Genomic DNA, 26,756 nt, shown 5'->3' with positions numbered 1-26,756 from the left:
TGCTACAATGAATGACTGTTTGTTTTAGAGAAGTGGTTCGGCAGAGAATTTCACAAGAATGGCAACATTTGCATCATAATGGAAGCACCACAGTTTCGCCAAGTTTCTCATTTAAATTAAAAAGCAACCATGAGAAAAATAAATAAATTGAAAACTGTAGAGTGGGAAGTACTGCAGCACACCCGATTATAGCTTGGAATGATCAATCTACTACATAAAAAGCCATAAACTTTACAGAGTTTATCAGACAACACAAGGTTAGGTTTCCATTTGAGAAAGTTCCCTCACGGGTGTGGATTTTCCAGCAGCTCTGTCTGTATAAGACCTTTGTCCTGGTGTTCAGAACATTAGCCTGAAACATAATGCCAAACACCCTGGCAAAACTGGGTAACAGATCGATGCAAAGCAGAAAGCATGATGTGAGTGCATAGATGAAAATCTACGGGTTTGTGGTGTATAATGCAACAAGGAGGAACTGTTCATCTGCATGTGACCAGAGGAAAGGGGGCGGGGCTTGATTCTAACTTGATAACCCTGCAGTGTGCTGTACTCACACAGGAATGCATTTCTGTTGTGACATCTCAACGAACACAGAAAAAAGACAGAAAGTGAGAGAAGACAGACAGACAACAGAAAAGATGGATTAGAAGAGACATTGGAGCACATAAGCTGAAGCGTAAGTCATTTTACATTTACATTATGAAAATAGTCAAGGTGTTATGATGCAAAAAATGAATCAGTCTCATTGTCAAGTCTGCTTCATTCCAAATTGAATCAAAAGCTGAACAAATATATGGCATTGTCCTGCTGTGGTCATACTCTGATAAACATCACAACAGTGGCATTGTTGGTAGTCCGCTGAGGATCTCAGACCTGAACTAAACCCTGAAGTCTGATGAAAAATAAAAGCTTAGTGAGAGTGAGTAAAACACATGTATAAGAGTTCAGTTTAAAGAGTCAGTCAGTGGGTAAGACATTTTAAAGTAAAGTGCTCTTCCTGTGTTAATATAGGGTCATCATAGGTCTAAAATAACACCAGTTTGTGGGTTAGGATGGAAACGAGACAGCTTGCTGGGTGCAACCAGCAAGATCACAACCATCTTCAAGATAACAAGTTCCGGTCTACATTCCATTCTCATAAACTGTAGGTGTCTTGTAGTGTAAATCCCCCTCCCCCGAAAGACAATTATGATTAAAAGGCATCATTTGCCTTGAATTTGCTACCAGGAAATGTGCACACTGACAAGTAGCTGCATCTACTGTATATCCGCAGTCATGTTTTTACAGCAACTATAACATAGAAGCTTTTTATAGTTTTTTAATAGCATGTAAGGACCAGACCTTTTTTGGTATTTCTGCATGGAATTTCGTGGAAAAGATCTGTGGATTTATGCAGATAGATTTTGAGAGCATAGGAGCTGAAAAACTAACAAATAAAAATATAAATTTTTAAAAATGTTTTAATATAAGGTTCTCCTGCTCATCAAGGCTGTACTTTTTCATCAAAAATACAGTACGAACTGTAAGATTGTGAAAAGTTATGGCACTATAAAATAACTGTTGAAAAGTAGTTATTATTATTATTATAGTATATATTTATAGTTGTTATTATTAATAGTATTAATAGTTATAAAAACAATAATGACTGGAGTAATAACTTCATTTGAAACTACATAAGAAAGCAGCTAATAAATAAAAAGTAATAAGTATTCAAAAATTTAACATTTTATAATAATTGCCGCCTTGATGAACGAAATGATTTTTAAAAAAAAAAAAAAAGAAAAAAAAACTGACCCCAAACTTTTGACTGGAAGTGTATATATATTAGATTAGATTTTAACTCAAATGGTTTGTAGCAGTCCGTTTCCTTGAATGATTTGTGTTATTTACTCATTTAAAACAAGCAAGTAACAACAAATTACACCAGTCCTGGACATAACACAATGTGTGGGAAAAATTAAGAAGAAGCAGACATAGTGAGAGCATGCAAAGCCAATGGGTGACATATATATATATATATATATATATATATATATATATATATATATATATATATATATATATATATATATATATATATATGTACACACACACACACACACACACATACATATATATATATATATATGTATATATATATACATATATATCAGCCCTGTAATACATCCAAAAGACTTAAAAAGTTATTTTACAAATTGTATTGTACTTACTAAATCAAAACATTTGCATATAGCTAACATTACTACTGAAATTAATATAAAAACTAATAAACATTCACATATAAATAAAGAGATTGAATGATGGGCTCAAAAATCTGTGTGAATTTGCGAATTTTCTGCAAGCCCAGATTTCATGTTGGCCTACATTTAAACTCTTAAATCCAATTAGTAAACCTTACTTTTAAAAAAAGCAACCAAACCTACTTAGGTGAATTAGGATTTATAAGGTACTAACAAGTGCCTGCAGTAACTTAAAACAAATTTCCTCACAAAAGCTGTTTATTCTGTAAAGTGATGCCTCTCTGCTATTGGCTTTCATTAAAACAAAACTCTAGTCTCCTTCCTCATGTACTGGCGTTAGCTGTTACATCTTTTCAGGCAATAATTTCCATCCTGTTACCCATTGGCATTGCATGCTCTCACTACGGCTGCTTCTTCTTCATTTTTCCCACACATTGTGTTATGTCCGGGACTGGTGTAATAATGTGCATTTGTTGTTACTTGCTTGTTTCAAATGAGTAAATAACACAAACTGTTTGAGGAAACCGATTGCTATAAACCATTTGAGTTAAAAACAATTCTACTGTATATGAGTACTGTGAACTTAAGAACGTAAGTAATGAGGTATTTAATTAACTCATTACCGTCACACTGAGTTCAAAACTATTTTCAAATGAGTAGAATTAGCTTTCAGTACATTTTTAGTAAACAACACTCATTTCATTTGATAAAGTTGACTGTTGGGTTTTACAGTGTATTAGATTTTACAGTTTAAGGAAGAAATACACTGCAAACCTGTAATAAAAGGTAGGAATTGATTATAAATTGAATTATGATAAATGTTTCCCCTTTAACAATGGTCATAATGTCTATTTACCTAACACTGGAACATAAACAAACAGCATTATAACTCTATCCAGTGTTTTCCAGCATATTTATTGGCATATTTATCAGTTTTAAAGTGCTGCCTCTGTGTGCATTTGTCATGTCAGTTTGACTAAATTGTAGCTTTTAAATGTCATCAAGCTATTAGCAACACTGTTATAACAGGGGTGTACATCCGGCATAATGATATTAGCCAGCGCCTGAAAACAAGCAACGTGACCCCTTTCTCGCAAAGGGATCAATGCACAAAATGTGAACAAGAGTGAGAATGCGTGTATAATTTGTTATAAAGTAAGAAAAAAATGTCCAAGAGTTCACTTTACTGGATAATACGGTTGGTAAGCTCTAAACCTTTTTTAAGAAACAGCTTAACATGCTTTTCAATTGCATTAACACCTACACTTTATATTGAATATATTCTTTCTGACTATTATGGATGATCGTTCTTAAATGTAAATGATTGTAAAACAGGATGTGTAAGTCATATAAACCATCTGCTGTACACTGATGATTTAGTTAGATTTAGTTTTTTTTAGTAATTATGTTCCATTACAGATACAGGATTGCAACAGTTGCTTTTTATATGTTCAAACTATGGTGTAAAACATTTTATAGCAAAAAAAAAAACTAAATATGATTGTAAAAATCAAATATGAATTTAATATTTCCACTTTCTGTGATTTAGTATTATTTAGGTGATCAAATTTAAAATGCAGTGGAAAAATAGAATTTTTGGTTCATTGTTAAAGATGATTTGAATGATGATGATGACGATGATGATGATGATGTAAAAAAATGAAGAATGAACTGAATTTTTTATTATACTAGTAGAAAGTGAGGACAACAGAGATATGGTAGAAAGGATAAAATGACGTGGGAAAAGATGAAAGGAATATACACTGAAACAGTATACTTGATACAAACTTAAAGAATAAAAGAGCACAATGGATATCAGAAAAAATAGTGGAAGTAAAAAGAGACAAAGGCTTAAGTAAAATAAATAAAAATGAAATAAATAAATAAATAAATAAATAAACACTCTGCCATGAGCAATGGATAGAACATAAATGACAAAAATGACAAATTCACGAAAGTTACATAATTCATAATAACATAATAAGACTATAAAAAACAATGCACAAGATCTGTAATGCTTTTCAACCAAAGTTGGCTATACTACAGAAGAAAACTGGAAGAGCACAGGAGAAAATAACAGTGAGATAAAGAGTTTTTAGTGAACTGTACAAGCATGTTGTTGCATGCTTTTGTTAAATAAATGTAATTTCACGTCAAATTCTTGTTTTAATTAGTAATTATTTGACGATACCTACCTCTAAATCCCACAAGAGAAATAATCTAAATTACACTTGAATCCAAATCATCATGGCTATTCATACTGTTTTTAGTCTTAGTCATTCACAAGAATCATGTAAATTTTTTAAAGATAAAGTTCTTTGCAAACACTCCTGTTACTAATACGGTCTATTATCTACCCAATCTAAAAATGTTCTAAAAAGTCTGGTCCTCTAACAATATCCCTTTGTAGTGTGCAATACACACACACACACACACACACACACACACACACACACACACACACACACACACACACACACACACACACACACACACACACACAGTAAATAATATTTGACTAGATATTTTTCAAGACACTTCTATACAGCTTAAAGTGACATTTAAAGACTTAACTAGGTTAATTAGGTTAACTAGGCAGGTTAGGGTAATTAGGGAAGTTATTGTATAACTATGGTTTTTCTGAAGATTATAGCTAAAAAATATAGCTTAAAGGGGCTAATAATATTGTCCTTAAAATGGTGTTTAAAAAATTTAAAACTGCTTTCATTCTAGCTGAAACAAAACAAATGAGACTTTCTCCAGAAGAAAAAATATAAGCAGACATACTGTGAACATTTCCTCGCTCTGATAAACTTGCTGTATCATTTAGGAAATATTTAAAAAAGAAGAAAAAAGAAAAAAATTCGAAGGGGGCTAATAATTCTGACTTTAACTGTATATCTCCGGTTCTCTACCAATACCACTTTGTAGTGTGCAATAAGATAAAAAAAATAAAACTTATACAAATCAAGATTTTTTAAAACTTCTTTTGATTAAAATAAAATAAAATAAATAATTAAATTAAATTAAATTAAATTAAATTAAATTAAATTAAATTAAATTAAATTAAATTAAATTAAATTAAATTAAATTAAATTAAATTAAATCTCTCTGGTCCTCTAACAACATAGTATATATTTTATATTTTATACTATTTTATAAAATAAAATAGATCAAATTAAATTAAATTTCTGTAGCCCTCTAACTGTAGTATAATGTATAATAAAATACAAAAAATTTTTTTTTAATTTAATTTATTGAGATATATCCAGTCCTTTAACAATACCTCTTTGTAGTGTGCGATAAAATAAACTGTATACAAATTAAGATCTTTTAACTCTCCTTTTGATTACTTTTGTTCTCATTTGTAAATCACTTTGGATAAAAGTGTCTGCCAAAATAATAAATGTAATGTAAATGTAATGTTTAACATTTAGCTACTTTTCTTATCTCACACTTCTCACTGTTAAAAAGTGAAGTATACCCTAAAATACATGCTTCTTATTCTCACTTGCACTGACAATGATGACTATTGTTAGACTGCTAAGATGTGCTTAAACACTAAAAAACTGTCACCCCGACAACAAACATCACATTTTGCTGGGAGTGTTTGACCATTTATACTTATTTCATTGAACATATTTCATTCATTGTCTATAGCAGTTATAGCTCTGCTCCAGACTTTTTTCCACATTGTCATGGTAACTTCAATCTAAATACATTCTCCAGTGCCAAGGAATCACATGAAATCCACATGAGCTTTATGCCAGAGTTCACTAATCATTCATCAGAACAAGGGTGCTTGAAAATCATAATGTTTTGCCAATTCAACCATCTGTGTTTACCAGTCATCTCTCGTCTTACATTAGCAAAAGTCATTCAGAAGCCATAAGGACAGAAAATCATGGCCTCTGACCAACACAGACCAAAACCCCGATTGAGTCTCCGCTCCAGCACAACTATACGATACGGCTCCATGAGCTCTGAGCATCCAGATGGAGACCCTTCCACCCCGCAAACAACCTCCATCTCTCAGAGACGCTCCTACATTGCAGTGGCAGTGCTGTGTTACATCAATCTGCTCAACTATATGGACCGCTACACTATAGCTGGTGAGCACACTGTGCCTTAAACCCACTCAAATGCATGGTTGACTGAATACCTCTGTAAATAAGGATGCACGTGGTTCTTTTTCTGTTCCAGGTGTGCTGCTTAGAATACAGAAATTCTTTTTCATCTCCGACAGCACATCGGGCCTCCTACAGACAGGTATCAGTATGAGTTTCAGTATATTCCACACTGAAAAAAAATATTCTTTGGGCTTACTAAATCTTTTTTAAGGTAAGTGGTTGCAAACAATTTATATGGGCTGAATTTAAACAAACAAATTCAATTTAGTTATGATCAACTTAATTTGTTTATTTAAAGGTGCAGTAGGTAAGTTTGAAACCCAGTGGTTGAACTAGGTATTACATTCCTGAATCAAAACAAACGAAAGCGCAGGTTGCCAGATTGACAGAGTGAGTCTGACGATTGGGCACGCCATAGAAGAAACATTGTCCATATTAAAAAGGAGTTTTTGTCCAAACCAACACCTCGAATTGATAAAACAGAAATGGCTTCTATTTCTTGCTTCTGTTTCTCTGGTACACCTCATGTGCTTTATTCAGTGGTAAATGCTAATAATGTGAGCTTTTCACTATGTACTGCCGCAGAAAACTTGTCTATCCAAGTACCACTATGACCGGTATTGAAATACAGTAGCGTAGCAGGCCTAGTTAAGCAGCTACAGCTCTGCACAGTCAAAAAACAGTAGCAGATTTATTTTTATTATTATTAATATTTAGTACTGTCAGTGACTTTAAACATTATAAATAGTTTGAACATTAACACTACACTGTGCTCACAGGTAAAAAAAAAAGATAAATAAAATGTCAACGTTTAAATTAAAATATGCTTTTAAAAGTCAATTATTAAGCGATTCCTCCGCGTTCCACAAGAAGAAAGCTTGTGTACCACTAGTCGTACCCTTACCACAGTTTGAGAACCACTGAATTAGAGTATAAACCTTACCATTTCGTGAGTGAGTGCACTATTTTGTGTATTTCAATTTCTGTGTGTTTCGTCTTGTGCAAACAGCCAAATTGAATATCACTGCAAATCTCATCATGTAGCGTGTTGTTAGGGCATGCGGTTACAATATAACCTGCTCACCTATTGTTTACGTTTGTAATATTTAAATTATTTACTAAGTTATAACTTTGTGCAAATCTGGATCTGCGTCTCAGTTCAGAGTCTGCTACTGTCCACTGGGGGTTGCATTTCAGTCATAGACGCATGCTTTGAGAGCCTTTCAGAATGAATGAATGAATGATATACGCTGTTTTCCAACAGTGCAACACAGGGTGCTGAAATTGGCTAAACTGGCATTGGGCGGGTTAAAAAAATCCAAAACAAAGACAGTTGTTTCAGCATAGCAAACACATTTTCAAAGCAGAATATCTGACTTCAGCATTGTTTTTCCAGATAAACAAGAATGTTCACTTGGCATGTTTCTTAAATCTCTGCAAACATATTATGGTATTTTTATGCTATAGAAGAGTAAAAAATGCACATACAGCACATTTAAATTTCAGCCCATATAAATTGTTTGCAACCACTTACCTTAAAAAATTTTGCAAATCCAATAAATAATTTTTTTTCAGTGCATTGACTTAACAGTAAAAGGGTTATCAATGTGGAATTTGATTTCAAAAGAACTTCCTTCACTGTAAAAAACAATGCAGGCTTCCACACAATTCATTAACGTTGTCCCAACACATTAATGCTGTCATCAAACACAAATTAAGTTAGCAAAACAAATATAAGTGGATTAACCATAAAACAATTAAGTTGTCACAAAAACCTTCAAGAACTGTGTTGTTTAGCTCATTTTCAGTAAGTACAGTTGAAGTCAGAATTATTAGCCCCCCTGTTTATTTTTCCCCCAATTTTTGTTTAACGGAGGTAATATTTTTCAACACATTTCTAATCATAATAGTTTTAATAACTCATTTCTAATAACTGATTTATTTTATCTTTGTCATGATGACAGTACATAATATTTGACTAGATATTTTTCAAGACACTTCTATACAGCTTAAAGTGACATTTAAAGGCTTAACTAGGTAAATTAGGTTAACTAGGCAGGTTAGGGTAATTAGGCAAGTTATTGTATAACGATGGTTTGTTCTGAAGATTATCGTGAATATAGCTTAAAGGGGCTAATAATTTTGTCCTTAAAATGGTGTTTAAAAAATAAAACAAAAAATAAAACAAATACAAGCAACAAAAATAAATTATTTTGAGTGTTGGTTAATAATTTATTTTGTTAGCTTTGTAAGCAAGACTAGCATTACGCTACACACCATTAGATATACAATAAAAATTGTGCGTTTATGCAATCTGCCTTGGAGCTTGCTTTTTTTGAAAGCCCCAATGAGTCTGAGGATCTGAATCTGAAGATGATGAAAGTGGTTTTGCAGTTTCCCGTTTACTCAGTCACTATCTGGTCTTTAAACGGCTGGTTGATTATACTGATTACTGACAGTCAATAATGTAATACACAATTTGTTCCATGGATTTGCATAATGCGTACATGAAAGCAAGTTACACATCATCAAGTTTTACAGCAGTTGTTGCAGACTTGATGACCAGAAAGACAACTTGACTATAATACACAATACTACAAAATACTAGAAAATAATACATTACAAATTGCATTCAAAGGTATTCGGGGTAAAAAGCCGTTTTGCAATTTGAAACATAAAAATCAGTTTTAAACTTTGAACTTTACTGTAAATATTTTTGTTCAACTACTATTCATTTAAATTAAATTAGATTTAAAACAAAATGCAGTTGTTTATGCATGTTTAATGATGTTTAATAAACACATTAATGGTGTTTATTTGCTGAAATGAATTTTAAAATCTGTTTTATTTGTATTGTGCAACATATATTTGTAATTTTTTTTATGCATAGTATATATTGTGAAAAGGGGGAACACAATAGCTAGTTGTATGAATGCTGTAATGTTTAAATAATTTTACATTAAAAATGCGTGAAGCTTATGTGGCCATCTGGAAGAACGCAGCATCTTATTTCTCATAGAATGCATTCTCTGTTCTTGCGGTCTCCCAAGTTCATTCTTCTAAGGTAACCTGGCAAGACTGCTCTTCTCAGCCTTCTTGGAATTGAGAAACAGCCCAGGTGTGAGTTAGAGGTGGTTGGAGATAAACTGTGCAGAGCTGCGGCTCTTTAGCAATTGAGTTGGAGACCATTGCTTTACAGTAATAATGAATCAAAAGTGAAACTAACCTGAATGTATGGTGTAATGAAACATTTTCAATGTAATAAATGCTTTTTAAACAGTTTGTTAAAAAATAAAAAATAAAAATCTGTCAGTTTAATTAAAAAACAAATTGGTTCATATTCAAAAAACAGCCATGAAAATCATAGAAATAAAACAATACAAGCCCATTCAGACTCTATATGAACAGGATGTCATGAGAAGAGCAATAAATATTAGTGCTGATTCCAAACTTCCTCTTTTCAGTGAATATCAGCTGTTACTATCAGGGAAAAGACTGGTAATACCAATGTGTAAGACAAATAGATTGAAGCTTTCAAATGGTCCTACCTCGAAAAACTGTTGAACTTTACCAAGAACAATGCACCTGTACTACATAAGCACCTGACTGTGTTCTGTGCTTTATATATTTTCATATTTTTATATGGTCTTATTTTGTAAACAATGTATGTTTTTAATTGTTTGTGCTTAATTGTTTTGTTAGTATTATTTGTCTGCTTAAAGCAACATTGTAGCACCTTTTTTTCCAAGACAAATTTCCACTCTTGGTCAAATAAAGTTTATCCTATCCTATCCTATCCTATCCTATCCTATCCTATCCTATCCTATCCTATCCTATCCTATCCTATCCTAAAAATGTTTCTATGTTTCCTATGAATAAATAAAAAAGGAATGAATGAATTGAATTCATTGAATTAATGAATAAATAAATAAACAGGCTAATTGTTTTTCAATCAGATTCATTTCTAAAGGCTATGTGATTCTGTAGATTGGGGAAAATTTTGTTTTAAATTCAATTGATATATTTATGTATATTTTAAAATCTGTTAAAAGAAATCACTTATTTTAAAGCGTTTATAATAGTTCACAGCATTAATCTTGATCCTGACAAACATAAAACATGTCTTAAAAAATCATATTGATACTAAACATTTCAGAAGTAGAGTATCTTTGCCGTCCACCTTGCAATAACATATTTACAGTTTTTATCTGCAGCTTCATGTTCTTGGCACCAGTGTTCGGTTACCTTGGAGATCGCTATGATAGGAAGCTTATTATGATCGTTGGGCTGGTTATGTGGATCGTCACAACACTGGGAAGCTCTTTCGTCAGAAAATCGGTACAGTACAAAGTCTCACAGCTTCGATAACGTGTATATGATTTATATTTCACACCTACACCTTTAACTATACTGGATTTTTTTTATGGAGTTACATTTTTTAAGAGCACAATTTAAAGTCTTAATTCTCACCACAGCACTTCTGGGTTCTGGTTGCGACAAGGGCTTTGGTCGGGACAGGAGAGGCCAGTTACTCCACCATTGCTCCTACTATCATTGGTGACCTGTTCGCTGGCTCCAAGAGAACTCTCATGATCTCCTTCTTCTACATCTTCATACCAGTTGGAAGGTGAAAACCTCACTGCAAAATTAAATAAAAAGAATTCATTGCTGTCTGCATCGATAGCCCAGTGGTTAGTTTTGTCATCAATCCCAGTTGTAAAGGCAACAACGAATAACTTAACTTCTTGTTGATCATTTGGACACTGCTTTTAGATTCTAAATGAAACTGTATAAAAATCCTCTATATCACAAATGCATTCCACAGCCGGGTCCAGTTCTACAATTTCACTGGAATGTTCAGGCATTCTGAGAGTGCAGAAATACAGACTCTCATTGTTTGTTTTCTTCATTCTGCTTGACTGTGTTTCTGAAGTGCACACAGTCTGTCAGACTGTTTCTGTAGGTTTTGTTCACATTAGTGTTCAGGAGTGTGCTATTGACTCATGATTCATTCAAAAACACGGATTCATTCGGGAACAAAACAAGTCATGAGTCAGTCTGTTTGTTTAAAATACTGATTTAGTCAAGAATGTGGCCACACTTTATTTTAAGGTACAGTTATCACTGTTAATGAACCATGAACTATGGTTAGCTTCAATAAAAGCCTCATGTGCAGCTTATTAATAGTTATAAGGTCGCACAAAAGGCAATAGTCCTATTTAAGGAGCACAAAATATTCAATAATTGTCATTTAAAATATTCCCACATTGCTTACTACTCTTAAAACCAATACATTTACCTAATTGTCAATAAAAAGGTTTAAAATTCTTAAAAAAAACTAAAAGAAAACAAATATTTTATAATAGAATCAAATTTAACATGATAATTTATAATATTTCATCATATTTATTAATAGGTACAGGTGAGAATTTGTATGTTGTCTCATTTTTACATATGTGTATGTGTGTGTTATCCTGTAAAAAAAAATCATTTTACCAATATTTTGCCTTTTAGCAATTGTTTTTCTTTTCAATTAAGGTATCTTAACTTTGGGCCATATTTACAAGACCTCTGTTGAATCTTTATTTTTATCATTCTTTCTTGCAGTGGTCTTGGATACATTATTGGGGCAACTGTAGCTGATGCAACAGGAGACTGGCGTTGGGCTCTAAGGGTGAGAAAATATATATATTAAATTATTTTGAAGGGCACCCATGATAAAAATCTACTTTTGTTAGCTATTTGGACAGAACTGTGTGTAGGCATAGTGTCACAATCACTAGCAATCTAATCCTTGCAGATTGCTGGTATGAATGCAGATCGCTGGAGAACTTTGCACACACCACACTAAAGAACTACTTATCCAGTCATGCACCGCTCACACACACCGGTTCCGGGTTCTATTGATTACTTACTTACTTACTTACTTACTTACTTACTTACTTACTTACTTACTTACTTACTTACTTACACACACACACACACACACACACACACACACACACACACACACACACACACACACACACACAGCAAAAGGATCATTATGAACTGATTACATGGACTGTATTCACAGCACACATGCATACCTCTGGGCTGACTCTTGTTATACTTTTTTTTTACATTACAACGTGTTTTTCTTGCCTTGCAGTTTTAGACCCTTGCCTTGTTTTATTGTTTATTCCTGTTTGCTGCCTGCTTTTTGACCATCCGCCTGTTTACTGACCATGACTCTGGATTTCCTGTATACATCTGTTCGCCCGTGTTGATCGTTGCTTGCCTGACCATTCTCCTAATAAATCTGCATATGGATCCACACTATTTTTACAGCATCCTCTCATATAACATATAGTGTGTCCACTGTCATATTGAAGTTATAGAAACACAATAAGTCTCTTTTTTTTAATTTCCTGACATTAAAATAGGACCTAAATCCCAGTGATTTTTATAAAGTTTTAAATGTTTTTTACAAACTGCATGTTAGTAATAAAGACAATAAAATTGCTATGTAATTTGCAATCGCTATAATTACCAGGGCCGCATGGTGTTAGTAAACGCTAATATATGGTTGTTTGTGTGTGTTTGTGTGTGTGTGTGCTGAAAATGGCATTTAAGTGTGAATGATCACTTCCGAAAGTCTTGAATAAACTCCACCACAAATACATCAAATAAACTAGTATGTATTTTTGACTAATAATCTGAATTTCAGCTTCATCTGAGTCTGCCTCTATCACTGACTGCCGTTTATCCGATGTAAAGCAAGAATAGCAGACACGAACAAGGGAACGTTGGGTGAAGAGAAGCAGCTCATTTGCATTTAAAGGCACAGGCTACAAAAACAGCTACACTGTACTCAAGACAGCAAAATTAGCACATTCTGGAAACTATTATTAATGACTTTATGGGTGTTTTGAGCTGAAACTTTACAGACACATTCTGGAGAAACCAAAGGCTTATCTTACATCTTGTAAAATGGGTAAAATAGGTGCCTTTTAAGTAAACATATATTAAGAGTGACAATAATGCACAAGCACCTACAGCTTTAGTGATTAAGACTCAATCTGTTAATCTTGTATTATAGTATCCTAAACTGTAGAATAAAGACGCTAGAACAAAGCTATTGCTCAGTACTGCATTATATTTAAGTGTTTAATTGAATTTCTTCTAACTCCTACTGCATACCTGCATTCCATTCAAGCAAAGAAAACAAAAAGCCACTTTGATGTGGAGCTATTTATATTCTGTTCTCAGTAAAACGGCTCTTTTAATAGTCCTTAGCAGTCCCAAACAGAAACAAAAAATAAAACATATTGAGCTTAAGTTTTTTTGTTAAAAAGTTACTTCATCCAAAGTTTTAAATGCTACAAATCTTTAAGCTTCCCTCAATAAAGTGCATTGAGCAATGTGTTTGGTTATTTTAGCAGCTCTGAAATGATCAATATAATCAAGAAAAAAATCTACACCTACACCTATAAAAGAAATCTGAGCTGTATTTGTTTTTGTTTTTGTTATTTCTAGGTTAGTCCTGCTCTTGGGGGACTTGGTTTGCTGCTTCTGGTGTTTCTTATACCTAACCCTCCTCGCGGAGCATCAGACAATGGAGGAGCAAACATGGAAACCACTTCATACACTGAAGACATCAAATACCTCTTAAAGAAGTGAGTACAGACTCTCGTCATGTGCACGTCATTCAATCCACCATGTGCTTATAACACTTTTCAAGGTGTTTGTTTGTTTGTCATGAACTCAGGTTTCATACAGTATCCTCTAGGACAGTGGTTAAGGGGCTCAGAGTGACAAATTACTTAAAGGGATAGTTACAACATTGTTCAAAACCCATAAGAAATAAACAAATGAAGAGAAAATTTTTTTGTCCCCCATTAAAAGCATATTCACTTGAAAATCTGAAAAACTGAAGAGTTTTAATCCAGTTCTCCAAAAGAGAAAATGCTTCCTAAGATACACAGATTTAATTTAGGCTTTTATTCAAACATAAATATTGACATGTTTTGCTATCATTTGGGAGAACACACTTTCAGAGGAAGGAAAGAAATCTTTTAGATTGCATTACAACTATTTTACCTTGTGTTATGTATTTTTAAAAATATGTTTTAAGATATAAAACAAAAAACAGAGGTTAAAATTGTAAACACTTGATTTAATAAAACATGACTTTAAGAGTTTAATTGATTATTACTTCAATATAACAAAGCTACTTTGTGTAAAAAAATGTGTATTTTTGGCAAATTTACCAGATATACTACAGGGCATATATAATAAATATAGCTGCTTTCACATACACTACCTGACAAAATTATTTTCGTCAATCCCACTTGTAAGAGCATCAAATAATAACTTTTGATTGATTGTTTGGGAAAGTGGCAGTAGGTAGATTTTTTTGATGAATCATTTGTAGAACTGCATCACAATCATCACAAATACTGCAGAAGACCTATTGGAACCCACATGGACCCAAGATTCTCATAGAAATCAGTCATGTTTGGTGAAGGGAAAACATTGATTTAAGGCTACATTCAGTATGGAGGCTTTCGAGAGATCTGCAGAGAGGATGGCAACATCAACAGCCTGAGGTATTAAGATTTTTGTGCTGCCCATTACATTACAAACCACAGAAGAAGACAAATTCTTCAGCGGGATAGCGCTCCTTCATACTTCAGCCTCCATATCAAAGTTCCTGAAAGCAAAGCAGTTCAAGGTGCTCCAGGATTAGCCAGCTCAGTCACCAGACATGAACATTATTGAGCACATCTGGGGTAAGATGAAGGAGGAGGCATTGAAGATGAATCCAAAGAATCTTGATGAACTCAGGGGGTCCTGCATAAACGCTTTCTTTGCCACTGCAGATGACTTTATTAATACGTTATTAGAGTCATTGCAGAGATGTATGACTCATGGGATTCATACACAATATTAAATCGTTTTCCACTGCACCATGACTTTATATTCTATATAGTACAATATTTCTGGTAAGTGACAAGACTTTTGTCTCAGCAAAGTCAGACCTTACTGTCGTAATTAAAAATTTTAAATCAAGATCATATTTTATTTTGGTAAAATAAGTGTTAACTAGAGGCCTTTGCCTTTCATATAAGACACTTATGATATCAAATGATCAACTAGAGGTTAAGTTATTATTTGCTGTTCCTAAATCTTGGATAGGTGACAAGACTCAGGTCAGTAGTGTAGTGTGTCAGGTAGTGTGTTTTATTGGACAATAGGTGATCAGTAGGGGTAAAAAATACGGTTTTACCTTCACAATAAAACATATTGTTTTACAGATGTTTTCCATTTATTTACATGTTTGAATTACAACTGCAGGACCTTGATCTGTGCCCTGACAAAGTTAGATGTTTATCTATGCAGTTGAACAAAATGACTTTTATTGATTTATGCTTGTAGTTTGAAACAATATATTGTAGAGGAAAAACACAGAAATAAATTCATTAAAAAACATAAAAAGTATTTATTACCTGCTTTTTTATTAATCTCAATGTAAAAAAAACTTAAACTTACAATTGATTTTGTAGTCCAAGGTCACATGCAGTTGAAGTCAGAATTATTAGCCCCCCTGAATTATTAGACCCCCTGTTTATTTTTTCCCCAATTTCTGTTTAGTGGAGAGTAGATTTTTTCAACACATTTCTCAACATAATAGCTTTAATAACTCATTTCTAATAACTGATTTATTTTATCTTTGCCATGATGACAGTAAATAATATTTGACTAGATATTTTTCAAGACACTTTTTTACAGCTGAAAGTGACATTTAAAGTCAGGTTAACTAGGCAGGTTAGGGTAATTAGGCAAGTTATTGTATAACGATGGTTTGTTCTGTAGACTGTAAAAAATATAGCTTAAAGGGGCTAACAATTATCTATAAAATGGAAATTAAAAATTAATAACTGTTTTTATTCTAGCCGAAATAACACAAATAAGCCTTTCTCTAGAAGAAAAAATATTATCAGAGATACTGTGAAAATTTCCTTGCTCTGTTAAACATCATTTGGGAAATATTTAAAAAAAAAAAACAATTAAAAGGGGGGCTAATAATTCTGACTTCAACTGTATATCTTTTAAAACTACCAAAAATGTCAATAAAAGTCACTTTTTACACTTTACAACATAGAAACATTGACTGTAAAAAATATAATTAATTATGTTTTTAATTCATTGTAACTTATTAAACTAAGTTAATCATGTCCTAACTTAATTTTATAAGTTATATAAGCTGTTTTTAGTCAGTTTAACATAATATAAGTTCAATGGGTTTATTTGATTCAGCTTAAATATTTATGGCAACCAAGATTTTTTTTACCATGTTGAAGCTCAAATAACAGAGTTTTCTGGGCAGATGTTAATTATTAAATTTATTTTACAGTGTTATTAGTACAGTTAGTTTCTAAATCGGTTTGATGCAATTTACTGTGTCTCCCTCTTCTAGCCGGAGTTTCGTCTGGTCTTCTCTCGGCGTTACTGCCATGGCTTTTGTCACCGGGGCTCTGGCTTTCTGGACGCCCACCTTTCTGTCTCGTGCACAGGTCACACAGGGTCTCAAACAACCCTGTAAAGAAGAGCCCTGTGACTCTGTGGACAGGTACAGCCTTTTGGCTTTATATAACAGATCTGAGAGGAAACCAATGAGGTCAACAGTAGACTGAAAGATAAGCCAGAGATTAGTTGAGTAGCTGTGGCTTCCTCTGTGATACTGCGTAATCCTTGCCTAGATATACATTTTACCGTTGGCTGCAGCTTTTTTGCTCTTGCTGTCCATAAACGGATCTAATCCATTATGTTTTTCAGCCATAGACAAGTGCCAATATTTAATAATATTTATGAATGGTATTGTTATTGTTGGCACTTTAAATTAGCATGAATAATTCTTTATTAATTAAAAAAATGTAAATATTTCAAATATATATATTTATATTGTGATGTTGTAAAGCTTAAACACTTTGAGCATTTTTACATCTTAATCTAGCCTAAGACACGAGATATTTAATAATTTTTTTTTGATTGTTTAATGTTTGTTAAGATTTACAGTAAGGCCACATTTGTTAAAATTAGCTATTTAAAGTAAAATAAATTAAAAGGTAAAAAAGTAAATGCTCGCAATGTGTGTGAATGCGGTGTCTTTATAGTCCTAGTAATTAGTCCCTCATGAGCTTCCAGCTGTGTCTGTGTAATCGGGGAATCAGAAAGTGGTGTGTGAATGGAAAGACTTCTGGGAGGTGTATTTCATATAGTAGTAGATGTGTAGTTCTGTGCAGATCGTTGGCGACCGCGACAACTATAAAGTGTTAGCTATCGTACTTTCCAATCTTTTTGTAATTTAATTTGTAGGAAACATTGGTTTACTCTGAACATTATTATTTCCTGTCAATTTTTATTTGTTAAAATGTCTTTTTTTTTTTTTAGTTTGTCAGGTATAAAAGCAGTAAAAAATGTTAGGTCAAAAAAACATTTTCTGGAGGGCTAATATGTTTGCTTTCACATGTAAGTATGATAAAGTAATGCAGAGAATAAAGAAATAAATGGAAAATGCAGACTTTTTTGGTTACAATAGCTATTACCTCTAATAATACCTGGAAACCTTTTTTGTGTTGTAACAATACAAATGTATGGTGATAAGAGTAGAAATTAATGCAACAACAAAACAAATGGGTAACACTAGTTTAGGTCACAATTCACACTAAACTAAAGTGATACCTAATTTACTGGCTTATTACCTGCCTATTATTAAGTTATTAACTGTCCATTAGTAGTTATAAAGTATGATCTTATTCTGCTTCCCTAATTAAAACCTAAACCCAACTTCTACCTAACTAATTAATAAACAGCTAACCAGTAATTTATTATGCTAGTAGTGTTAGGTAATTGTTAATACTGTAAGTGACCTAAACTAAAATGCTACCAAAAAATGTGATACAATCATATAGCTACCACTTGTACCTCCAAACTGTGCTGATCATCTTACAGAGAGAGTATTGTTCACTTTTTCTAGTCCGACTGGTCTGGTAGGGCCTGTGAGGAACAAAACACAGAGAAGTGGGGCTGAAATTGAATAACATCACATTGTTTCTTCTTTCTTTCATGCGTAAGCTACATTTTTGGAGCAATCACAGTGGTGACAGGGGTTGTGGGGGTGTTTCTGGGCACCTGCATTTCCAAAAAGCTGAGAGACCGAGTGCCGAACGCAGACCCGCTCATCTGTGCCGTAGGAATGCTCAGTTCCTCACCCTGCTTCTTCATTGCTATAGTCCTGGCCTCCACCAGCATCCCGGCCACTTATGTAAGAACAGTTCAGCTATGCTGCTGGATTATTCTATGGCATTCAGAATTTCTGTTGATATTAAGGGAGTAATTCACCCAAAAAGAAACTTGTTTTTTTTTTTTTTTTTGCAAAGTCACCGAGCTCAATAACAATTTTAGACTCCAGTGACCAAAATATGACCTTTTCTGTAGAAAGTGATTTATTAGATAACATAATTGTAATTTTTGGTAAGCTATTCATTTAAAGATATTGATTATTTTTAACTAACACAATTGGGTTTTCAATGTTTTCGATGGCATACTTTAAAATAAATATTATATATGGGCCTAAAATATTATTTAAACAATATTTAGTTTATTTTAGGTGACATTATTAAATTTATTTTACTTCATATTTTTACATAATTGTTTACATATTTTACCAAATTGTAATTATGAATTTTAATCTAATTGAATTGATTTGTGGGTTTCCCTCACAGTCCAAAGACATGCGCTATAGATGAATTGAATAAACTAAATTGTCCATAGTGTATGTGTGTGAAAGGGTGTGTGTGGATGTTTCTCAGTGTTGGGTTGCGGCTGGAAGGGCATTCGCTACGTAAAACATGCTGGATAGGTTGGCGGTTCATTCCGCTGTGGCGACCCTTGACTAATAAAGGGACTAAACCGAAAAAGAAAATGAATGAAGGAATGAATGATTTAATTTGTGTATTTAGTTTGTCTAATAAAATTATTTTATATTATTCTTAAAATTATATTCTTTATATAATTGTATAATCTTATTATTAATCATACATTTATTATATAAACTTATTAATTCATATTCCAAATAACTGGTAATTATTGGCTTACAGTATGTAGTATTTTATTTAGCATCCATAGCAGCAGCAGCATATTTGCAAAAAAGTGGAGGGTTTTGATAACACTCCACTTTTTTGCAAATAGGCTTATTTTTCACGTCACCTAGAGGTAAAAGGTTGAGTTTTGCTGTTTTTGAATCCATTCAGCCGATCTCCGAGTCTGGCGGGAGCACATTTAGTTTAACTTAGCATAAATCATTGATTCGAATTGGGCCATTCGCATCTCGCTACATAAAAAATGTTTAGATCTTTTTCTTATTTAAGGCTTGACGATTCTGAAGTTATATCATGTACTTACACTATAAAAAATGCTTAGTTCCACAATTAATTTGAGTTGAGACAACATGATGGAATTACGTTAAAGTATCAGTATTTAAAACTTTAAGTGGATTTAACATAAAACAATTAAGTTGTCCCTTATAAACTCAAGAAATGTGTTGTTTCAGCTCATTTTAAACAAGTAGACTGAACAAACAGCAAACATCATTTTTTGAGTGTACATCATATAAAAGTTCATTTAAATAGGAAAGTGAACTAAACTCTTTTGTCATTTGTGAGCTAGATGCTAATGGTTTAATCTGATTCAATGATTTATGCTAAGCTAAGGTAAAAGTACTCCCGCCATACTCTGTGACCAGCAGAAAACGGTAAAACTCAACTGTTTTCAGTTGTAAAACAAGCTTACTTCCAAATAAAAGTGTAATGTTTCTTAAACACAGATTATTTTCTGCTATAACATTATGTGACCACAAGAATGCACTATTTGCTCTACAATGTCTTTTTTTCTTACAGACATTTATTGCTATTGGAGAGACTCTGCTGTCACTCAACTGGGCTATTCTGGCAGACATTCTTCTGGTGAGAGGTCTATACATCACAATACAATAAATAAACAAATAAACAAACAAACAAACAAACAAATAAATAAATAAATAAATAAATAAATAAAGACATAAATGTAACACTCTTTTCAAGCAAATGGTTTAACATATTGAACATTAACCATTGTGGTTACATGTAGAAACATCGAGGACACTGATGTATTGTTGAATTAATTGTTCTACATTTTCCCCTTGTGATTACTAGATTACAATTGTAGAAGAATGGTTGGAATTTAAAGCATTTTTCTAAACTTTTTCTTGTAGTACGTAGTGGTGCCTAATAGAAGAGCGACAGCAGAGGCCTTGCAGATTATGGTCTGTCATCTTCTTGGAGACGCAGGAAGTCCATACCTTATTGGTGCGGTAAGAATATTATGATCCACAATACTTATAAAACAGAATTGCGGTCAAAGGCGGCCAATGTCCAGAAGTACCTAATGACACTTGACACTCTTGGATACGAAATTGCATCTTGTAAAATAGCAATTGTATTGGTGTAATTACGTTGTGTTTTACAGTTTAATTTAAGGCAATGCAGTGTGAGAGAAACATACTTCCACAGTTAACTGATTAGGTAGTGAACTACAAACATTATCTGTACAATGAAAAAAATATTTCTGCAAAATTGTTACAAACTATTTATATGGGTTGAGTTTAAATAAACAAATTAAATTTAGTATTGTTCAACTCAATTAATTTGTTTAAATTTAGCCCAAAATAAATTGTTTACAACCACTTGACTTAATTTTTTTTATTAAATCCAAGGAATTTTAAAGCATTTTAAAATCATTGTATGAATCAGCATTTTAAAATCATTGTATTACAGTTTTTCCAATTGTTGTTTAAATGTGCATTATTAATCAGCATTATTTCCTTAAATATGCACTACATAATTCAGAAAAAAAAAACATTTGTGTTTACAACTTTTAGACTGTAGAATAAAACTGTAGAATAAAATATTATATATAATCAGGCAAATTATGTACACTACTCGTCAAAGGTTTGGGGTCTTTTTTTTCCCTGTTTTTTTTAAACAAAATTATTGTATGTATTTTCATTGTATATAGTTTCAAACGAAATTATTACTCCAGTCAGTATTGCTTTTATTACTATTACCATTAATAATAATAATTATAATAATAATAATAAACAAAAAATAATAATAATTTTAATAATTATAACATCAACAATAATGATAATAATAATAATAAAATAATAATAATTATAATTAAATCACTATTATTAATATTAGAGTGATTTCTGAAGGTTTGTGTGGGTTTCCTCAAGTCCACAGACATACGCTATAGGTGAATTGGGTAGGCTAAATTGTTCGTAGTGTATGTGTGTGAATGAGGGTGTATGGATGTTTCCCAGCACTAGGTTGCAGCTGGAAGGGCATCCGTCTCCTTTGTATGTCACACCAATTACAGGTCTTTCAGTCTCTGCTAATGAGCTGATGATCTGAATCAGGTGTGTTTGGTTAAGGAGACATTAAAAATGTGCAGAGCTGGTGGTCCTCTGGGAATGTGGTTGAGAGACACTTTACTAGAGGCATCATTAGTCAAGGAATCTCTAATATGTATACCATTTCTAAGTTTGAATCTCAATGTAGTAGCAACGTTTTTTTTTATCAGATTTTTAATATGATCTTGACAAAAAGGGACAAAAGAAACTGTCCAAAATTTCTGAATGGAAATAACTGTGTTTTTGCCTGTATAATGTCTTGCCTTAAAGACTAAAGACTGTAATCTTCTGCGTGCTCTCTTCAGATCTCAGATTCTTTGAGTAAGTATAATACCACAGACCCCAGCTGGGATTTCCGCAGATTGGAGTATAGTGTTCTGCTGTGCCCCTTCATTGGGGTCCTGGGAGGGCTGTTTTTCCTCATGACCTCTCTGTATATCAAAGAGGACCGGAAGGCAGCAGAATTGCTCACTTCAGGTAATAACAGCCCACCACAATGACAGACTGCCTTTCTACTTGTGTCTCCTGATGATGCTTATTTGTTCTTGGGCATAATCTACTTGCTTTTATGTATTTCTGTATGTAAATGAATGTAAATGTAAAGCATTTACTGAATGTAAAACAAAACTTCAATAGCAGGTTTATTTGAACAGTAAAAAAGTAAAAGGATGTACGTTTTAGTTTAAATGAGCATTCTAAATAGTTGAACAAAAGCTGGTGTCTTTTTAAATCAGTCAAAAAGTGAATTAAAAGTTCTGTAAATTAAAAGTACTGTATTTGTTTCTAAAAGCTGTCAAGCTTTGATGCTGGCATTGTGTTTTTGCTCTAAGCACACCACAATGGCATTAACTAACACACTTAACAGTGATAATATCATCTTCTAGCTAGTAACAAAGTATAAAAATGACACTGTGGCATAACACAGAGTTTTACACAGGGCTCAAAGTTGAGTTTAGGACAAAGAGCTCTCTTGTGCTTCTGGACCTTTTCCACTGAAGGCAAATTTATGAACAGAGCAGGATCATATCTGCACATATAAAACAAAAATTAAATATTTAAGAACACTTTTCTTTACAGTAAATTAAACTTATAGACTCCCTGTGTTTAAAATATAGTGTAAATGAACATACTTAGCAAGACAACTGGAAAATTCATACAAATTCCTTTTCTCAATATACATACATATATATATATATATATATATATATATATATATATATATATATATATATATATATATATATATATATATATATACACACACACACACACACACACACACACACACACACACACACATATATATATATATATATATATATATATATATATATATATATATATATATATATATATATATATATATATATATATAGTACAAGAGAAGTTCTATAAAGCATTCATTGTTTGAATTTAAAAATGTTGTGTTTTAATGACAGCAGCTCTTATTTTTGGGAATAGTTCAAACAAAAATCTAAATTTCCTCACCAATTAGCTACATTTAGGTGGTTCCAAAAGGTTTTTTTTTTTTTTTTTTTTTTACACAAAAGGGGATATTTTAAAGAATGTTGAAAATGTGTAACCATTGACATCCAAAACAAATACGACAGAAATCAATGATTACAGGTTCCCAACACTCTTCAAAATATCGCCTTTTGTGTAGAAAGCAACTCAAGCAGGTTTAAAAAAATAACTGTCCCTATAAGACATTGGTCTCAAACTGGATTCCTAAAGGGCCGCAGCTCTACACAGTTTTGCTCCAACCCTAATCAAACAGCTTATCCAACTAATCAAGGTGTTCAAGACTAGAGACTATAAAGCAGGTGTGAGTTGGAGCTGGTTGGAGCTAAACTATGCAGAGCTGCGGCACTTCAGACGTTGAGTTTGGGAACACTGATTTTAAACCTTTATTTAATAACAGATGCAAAATATTTCATATTTTGAAGAAGTAATGATCTGCTGGTTTCTTGCATACTGTTTACTTCAGTTTTTTTTTTGTATTCATCAACATTTCTGATATATTGAGGGCTGAAAACTAATAATATCACAGCAAAAACACAGATTTTAAAATATAAAAAGGCTGCCAACAATGCAATCTCTGGTTTTGGGTGTTACTTCATAACAGTGCATAAATACAATCAAGCTTTAAATGAATCCTACCCCTGGCAAATTCCGACTTAAAGTTTTTGTTGAAATTTAAATAAAAGCTGAAAAATGTATATTTTTCCCACATTGATGCCTCTTGTACATCATTGTATTATCTTTTGGCAAAAGCCAGTGCCATTTTCAGTCAAACAGAAACTTGCTGGTTAAAAAAAGTAACTTTAAGTGGGAATTCGCCAGGGGTGTGAATTGTTTCTAGCTTGACTGTACATCTGAATAATTTCCTTGCTTTCTGTGTTCTCCAATACAGGACAGACTCCTCAACCAGAAATAACCACAGTCTCAGAGTCAGTCTGACCATGAAAACAACAACCCTGAGACCTTGAATAAGCTTTGATACATCAAGCAGACACATGTTAATACATATGGATACACGGACAATGAGAATAAAGGCTTCAGGAACACTGTAACAGAATAAAAGTAACATGTAAAAGTTTACATGGTAAAGCACTTAGCATCTTACTGAGACAAAAGCACATTAGCTCCATTTGTTACACGTTTAAAGGCAAGACAATGCAGGTTAATGGGTATAAATATTAACTAATAATTATCACCATACTTTCATAGCACTTTTTATAAAATGGTGTATTCATTACGCAATCGAAGCATTCATCAAATAAATAGGTGCTAATTTGCATACAGTTGTAGCACATACAGTACCTCTGAACAAAGTGGATTCAGATTCAAGTTTTTTTTTACTCAGCAGAATCAAAGGTTTTTACAGAAGGGATTTTAGGGAATCTCTTTTTTATCACTCCATTATTCCGAAAATACTGTGAACAGCCAGAAAAGATTTATTATTGTTGAATTAAATGCTGTATATATTTAGACAAATTATGTATAAACATATGCCTCTATTATAATTAAATAAAAAGTTGTATTTAATAAAGCAAATTAAGTATAAGTGTATGCCAACTTCTGTCAAAAAACAAAACAAAAACAAACAAAAAACTTCAGAATACATTGCAGATATGACTAAAACTGTGAAATTTGGACTATATAAGTGGTGCTAAGGAGAGAATAAAAACTACTTTTAAAAATTAGATGACACAAATACTTTCTGTGCGACAAATGAAACTTAAAAGTGTATTTGGATGCTTTCTTTACCTTATACTGAGGAAAATAAATAAATTTAAAAGCCTCAAAAATGAAAGGTTCTTAAAAGTGTTTTAGCCTGCAGTGTCTCGTCTTTGCATTTCTACAATAGTCATATCTCACTTAGAGTGCGTGGTAACACTACAATAAGGTTATATCAATTAATGTTAGTTAATACATTTACTAACAGGAACAAACAATGAACAACAAATTCATCACAGTATTTGTTCATGTTTGTTAACATTAGTTAATGGAAATAAAGTTGTTCATGATAACTCATTATCATGCATTAGCTAATGTTAGCAAGCATGTATTTGGACTTGGAATAATAATGTTGAACGATGATTAATAAATGCTGTATAAGTATTGTTCATAATTAATTCATGTTGGTAAATAACCTAACATTAATTACATAAATCGTATTGTAAAGTGTGCCCGGGTATGGTTATGATTGATTATTATGATTTTCTTGCTTGCGTATTTTCTGTTTGGAAAACAGACTGCTTGCTTTACATTTTTAGTTGCATTTAACATTTTTATACGCATTTACGATAATCAAGAAGGTGTAGTAACAAGCTCAGCATGTTCTTGTCATTATGAGCACTCGTCCTGCTTTTCCTCCTCTCCGCAGCTGTGTGTGCTACTAATGAGAGCCTCAGGGGAACAAGGGGAGAGAACGTCCCCTCCTGGACCAAACCTGAAAGCTTTAAAAACTGTATCTACTAAATCCGTCCTCCATTGTACAGACTGGGAATGTGTAGCAAGTCAATAGGCATTTTTCAAGTGCCATTGTTTTTATTGTGCTGTTTATTTTATTGTACTTTTGACATCTTTTTTTATCAAAACATCGTTGAAATAAATGTATAAGCTTTCGTTTTAATTGCTTTAATTGTCTATAAATGATTTGTACACAGAATAATTCTGTCGTACCTTTATGCAACGCTAGGTGGCAGAATATACTCGGGTTTAAACCATCAGCGCACGGTGACTAAAACATTCATGAGCTGAACATGAGGAGTATTACTGAACCATGTAAATAGTCCTTTATGACAGACAAGGAAGTGTTAAATATAGTTATAAACGTTTACAGTGGCGCAGTAGTTAGTGCTGTTGTCGCCTGAACAGCAAGAAGGTCGCTGGTTCAAGTCCTGGTCAGTTGGCGTTTCTGTGTGGAGTTAGCATGTGGGTTTCCTCCGGGTGCTCCAGTTTCCACCACAGTCCAAAGACATGCGGTATATGTGAATTGGGTATGCTAAATTGTCTGTAGTGTGTATGGATGTTTCCCACTGATGGGTTGCAGCTGGAAGGGCATCCGCAGCGTAAAACATATGCTGGATAAGTAAGTTGGCGGTTCATTCCACTGTGGCGACCCCAGATTAATAAAGGGACTAAATGAAAATTTCACTTAAAACTTGATACAAATTAAATTCTACAAAACAGTAACTATGAAATAGCAACAACAATGCAAAAATAATTTGAAAAAGCTAAATATTTTCTTGTAAAGTTGAATATAATTTTTACAGGGTATGGATTATATATTACAGAGCTGTAATCGAAATTTGAGGTCTATCTAAACAATGAGAGCAAACATATTTAAATCATAATATATTTTTATGGGTTGCCAACATTGTC

General features: G+C 32.7%; 1 protein-coding gene and 1 long non-coding RNA gene across 4 annotated transcripts in view; one reads left to right on the top strand and one right to left on the bottom strand.

The window, feature by feature from the left end:
- The first annotated feature begins 552 nt into the window (after positions 1 to 552).
- Positions 553 to 26,004, top strand: spns3 (SPNS lysolipid transporter 3, sphingosine-1-phosphate (putative)). Of its 2 annotated transcripts, none has more exon segments than NM_001100036.1 (13): positions 553 to 676; positions 6,107 to 6,352; positions 6,444 to 6,509; positions 10,572 to 10,708; positions 10,846 to 10,997; positions 11,978 to 12,044; positions 13,889 to 14,028; positions 16,833 to 16,985; positions 18,491 to 18,680; positions 20,314 to 20,379; positions 20,667 to 20,765; positions 22,172 to 22,343; positions 24,280 to 24,743. In NM_001100036.1, coding segments are annotated over 12 exon segments (1,497 nt in total). In that variant the 5' UTR covers positions 553 to 676; positions 6,107 to 6,144; the 3' UTR covers positions 24,327 to 24,743.
- LOC147844013 (uncharacterized) overlaps positions 16,368 to 26,756 on the bottom strand; it is a 187,318-nt gene continuing 176,929 nt past the window's right edge. For both annotated transcript variants that reach the window (XR_015491305.1, XR_015491302.1), the window contains 2 exons: positions 18,341 to 18,412; positions 16,368 to 16,952 (listed from right to left, as the gene is read on the bottom strand). This is a non-coding gene — a long non-coding RNA (uncharacterized LOC147844013). The remainder of the gene's footprint in view (positions 16,953 to 18,340; positions 18,413 to 26,756) is intronic.

This window comes from Danio rerio, chromosome 5 (genome assembly GCF_052040795.2).
Source record: "Danio rerio strain M-AB ecotype USA chromosome 5, GRCz13ab, whole genome shotgun sequence".
Taxonomy (NCBI): Eukaryota; Metazoa; Chordata; class Actinopteri; order Cypriniformes; family Danionidae; genus Danio; species Danio rerio.
The sequence above is the reverse complement of the archived record's forward strand: the minus strand, read 5'-3'. Positions and strand labels throughout refer to the sequence as shown.

Bases quoted from the DNA above. Each gene is read 5' to 3' on its own strand.
- spns3 (XM_087252610.1), top strand. From the start codon at position 6,145: ATGGCCTCTGACCAACACAGACCAAAACCCCGATTGAGTCTCCGCTCC. The intron at 6,510-10,571 runs GTATCAGTATGA...ACATATTTACAG, and splicing joins ATCGGGCCTCCTACAGACAG to TTTTTATCTGCAGCTTCATG. The intron at 20,766-22,171 runs GTAAGAATATTA...TGCTCTCTTCAG, and splicing joins GTCCATACCTTATTGGTGCG to ATCTCAGATTCTTTGAGTAA.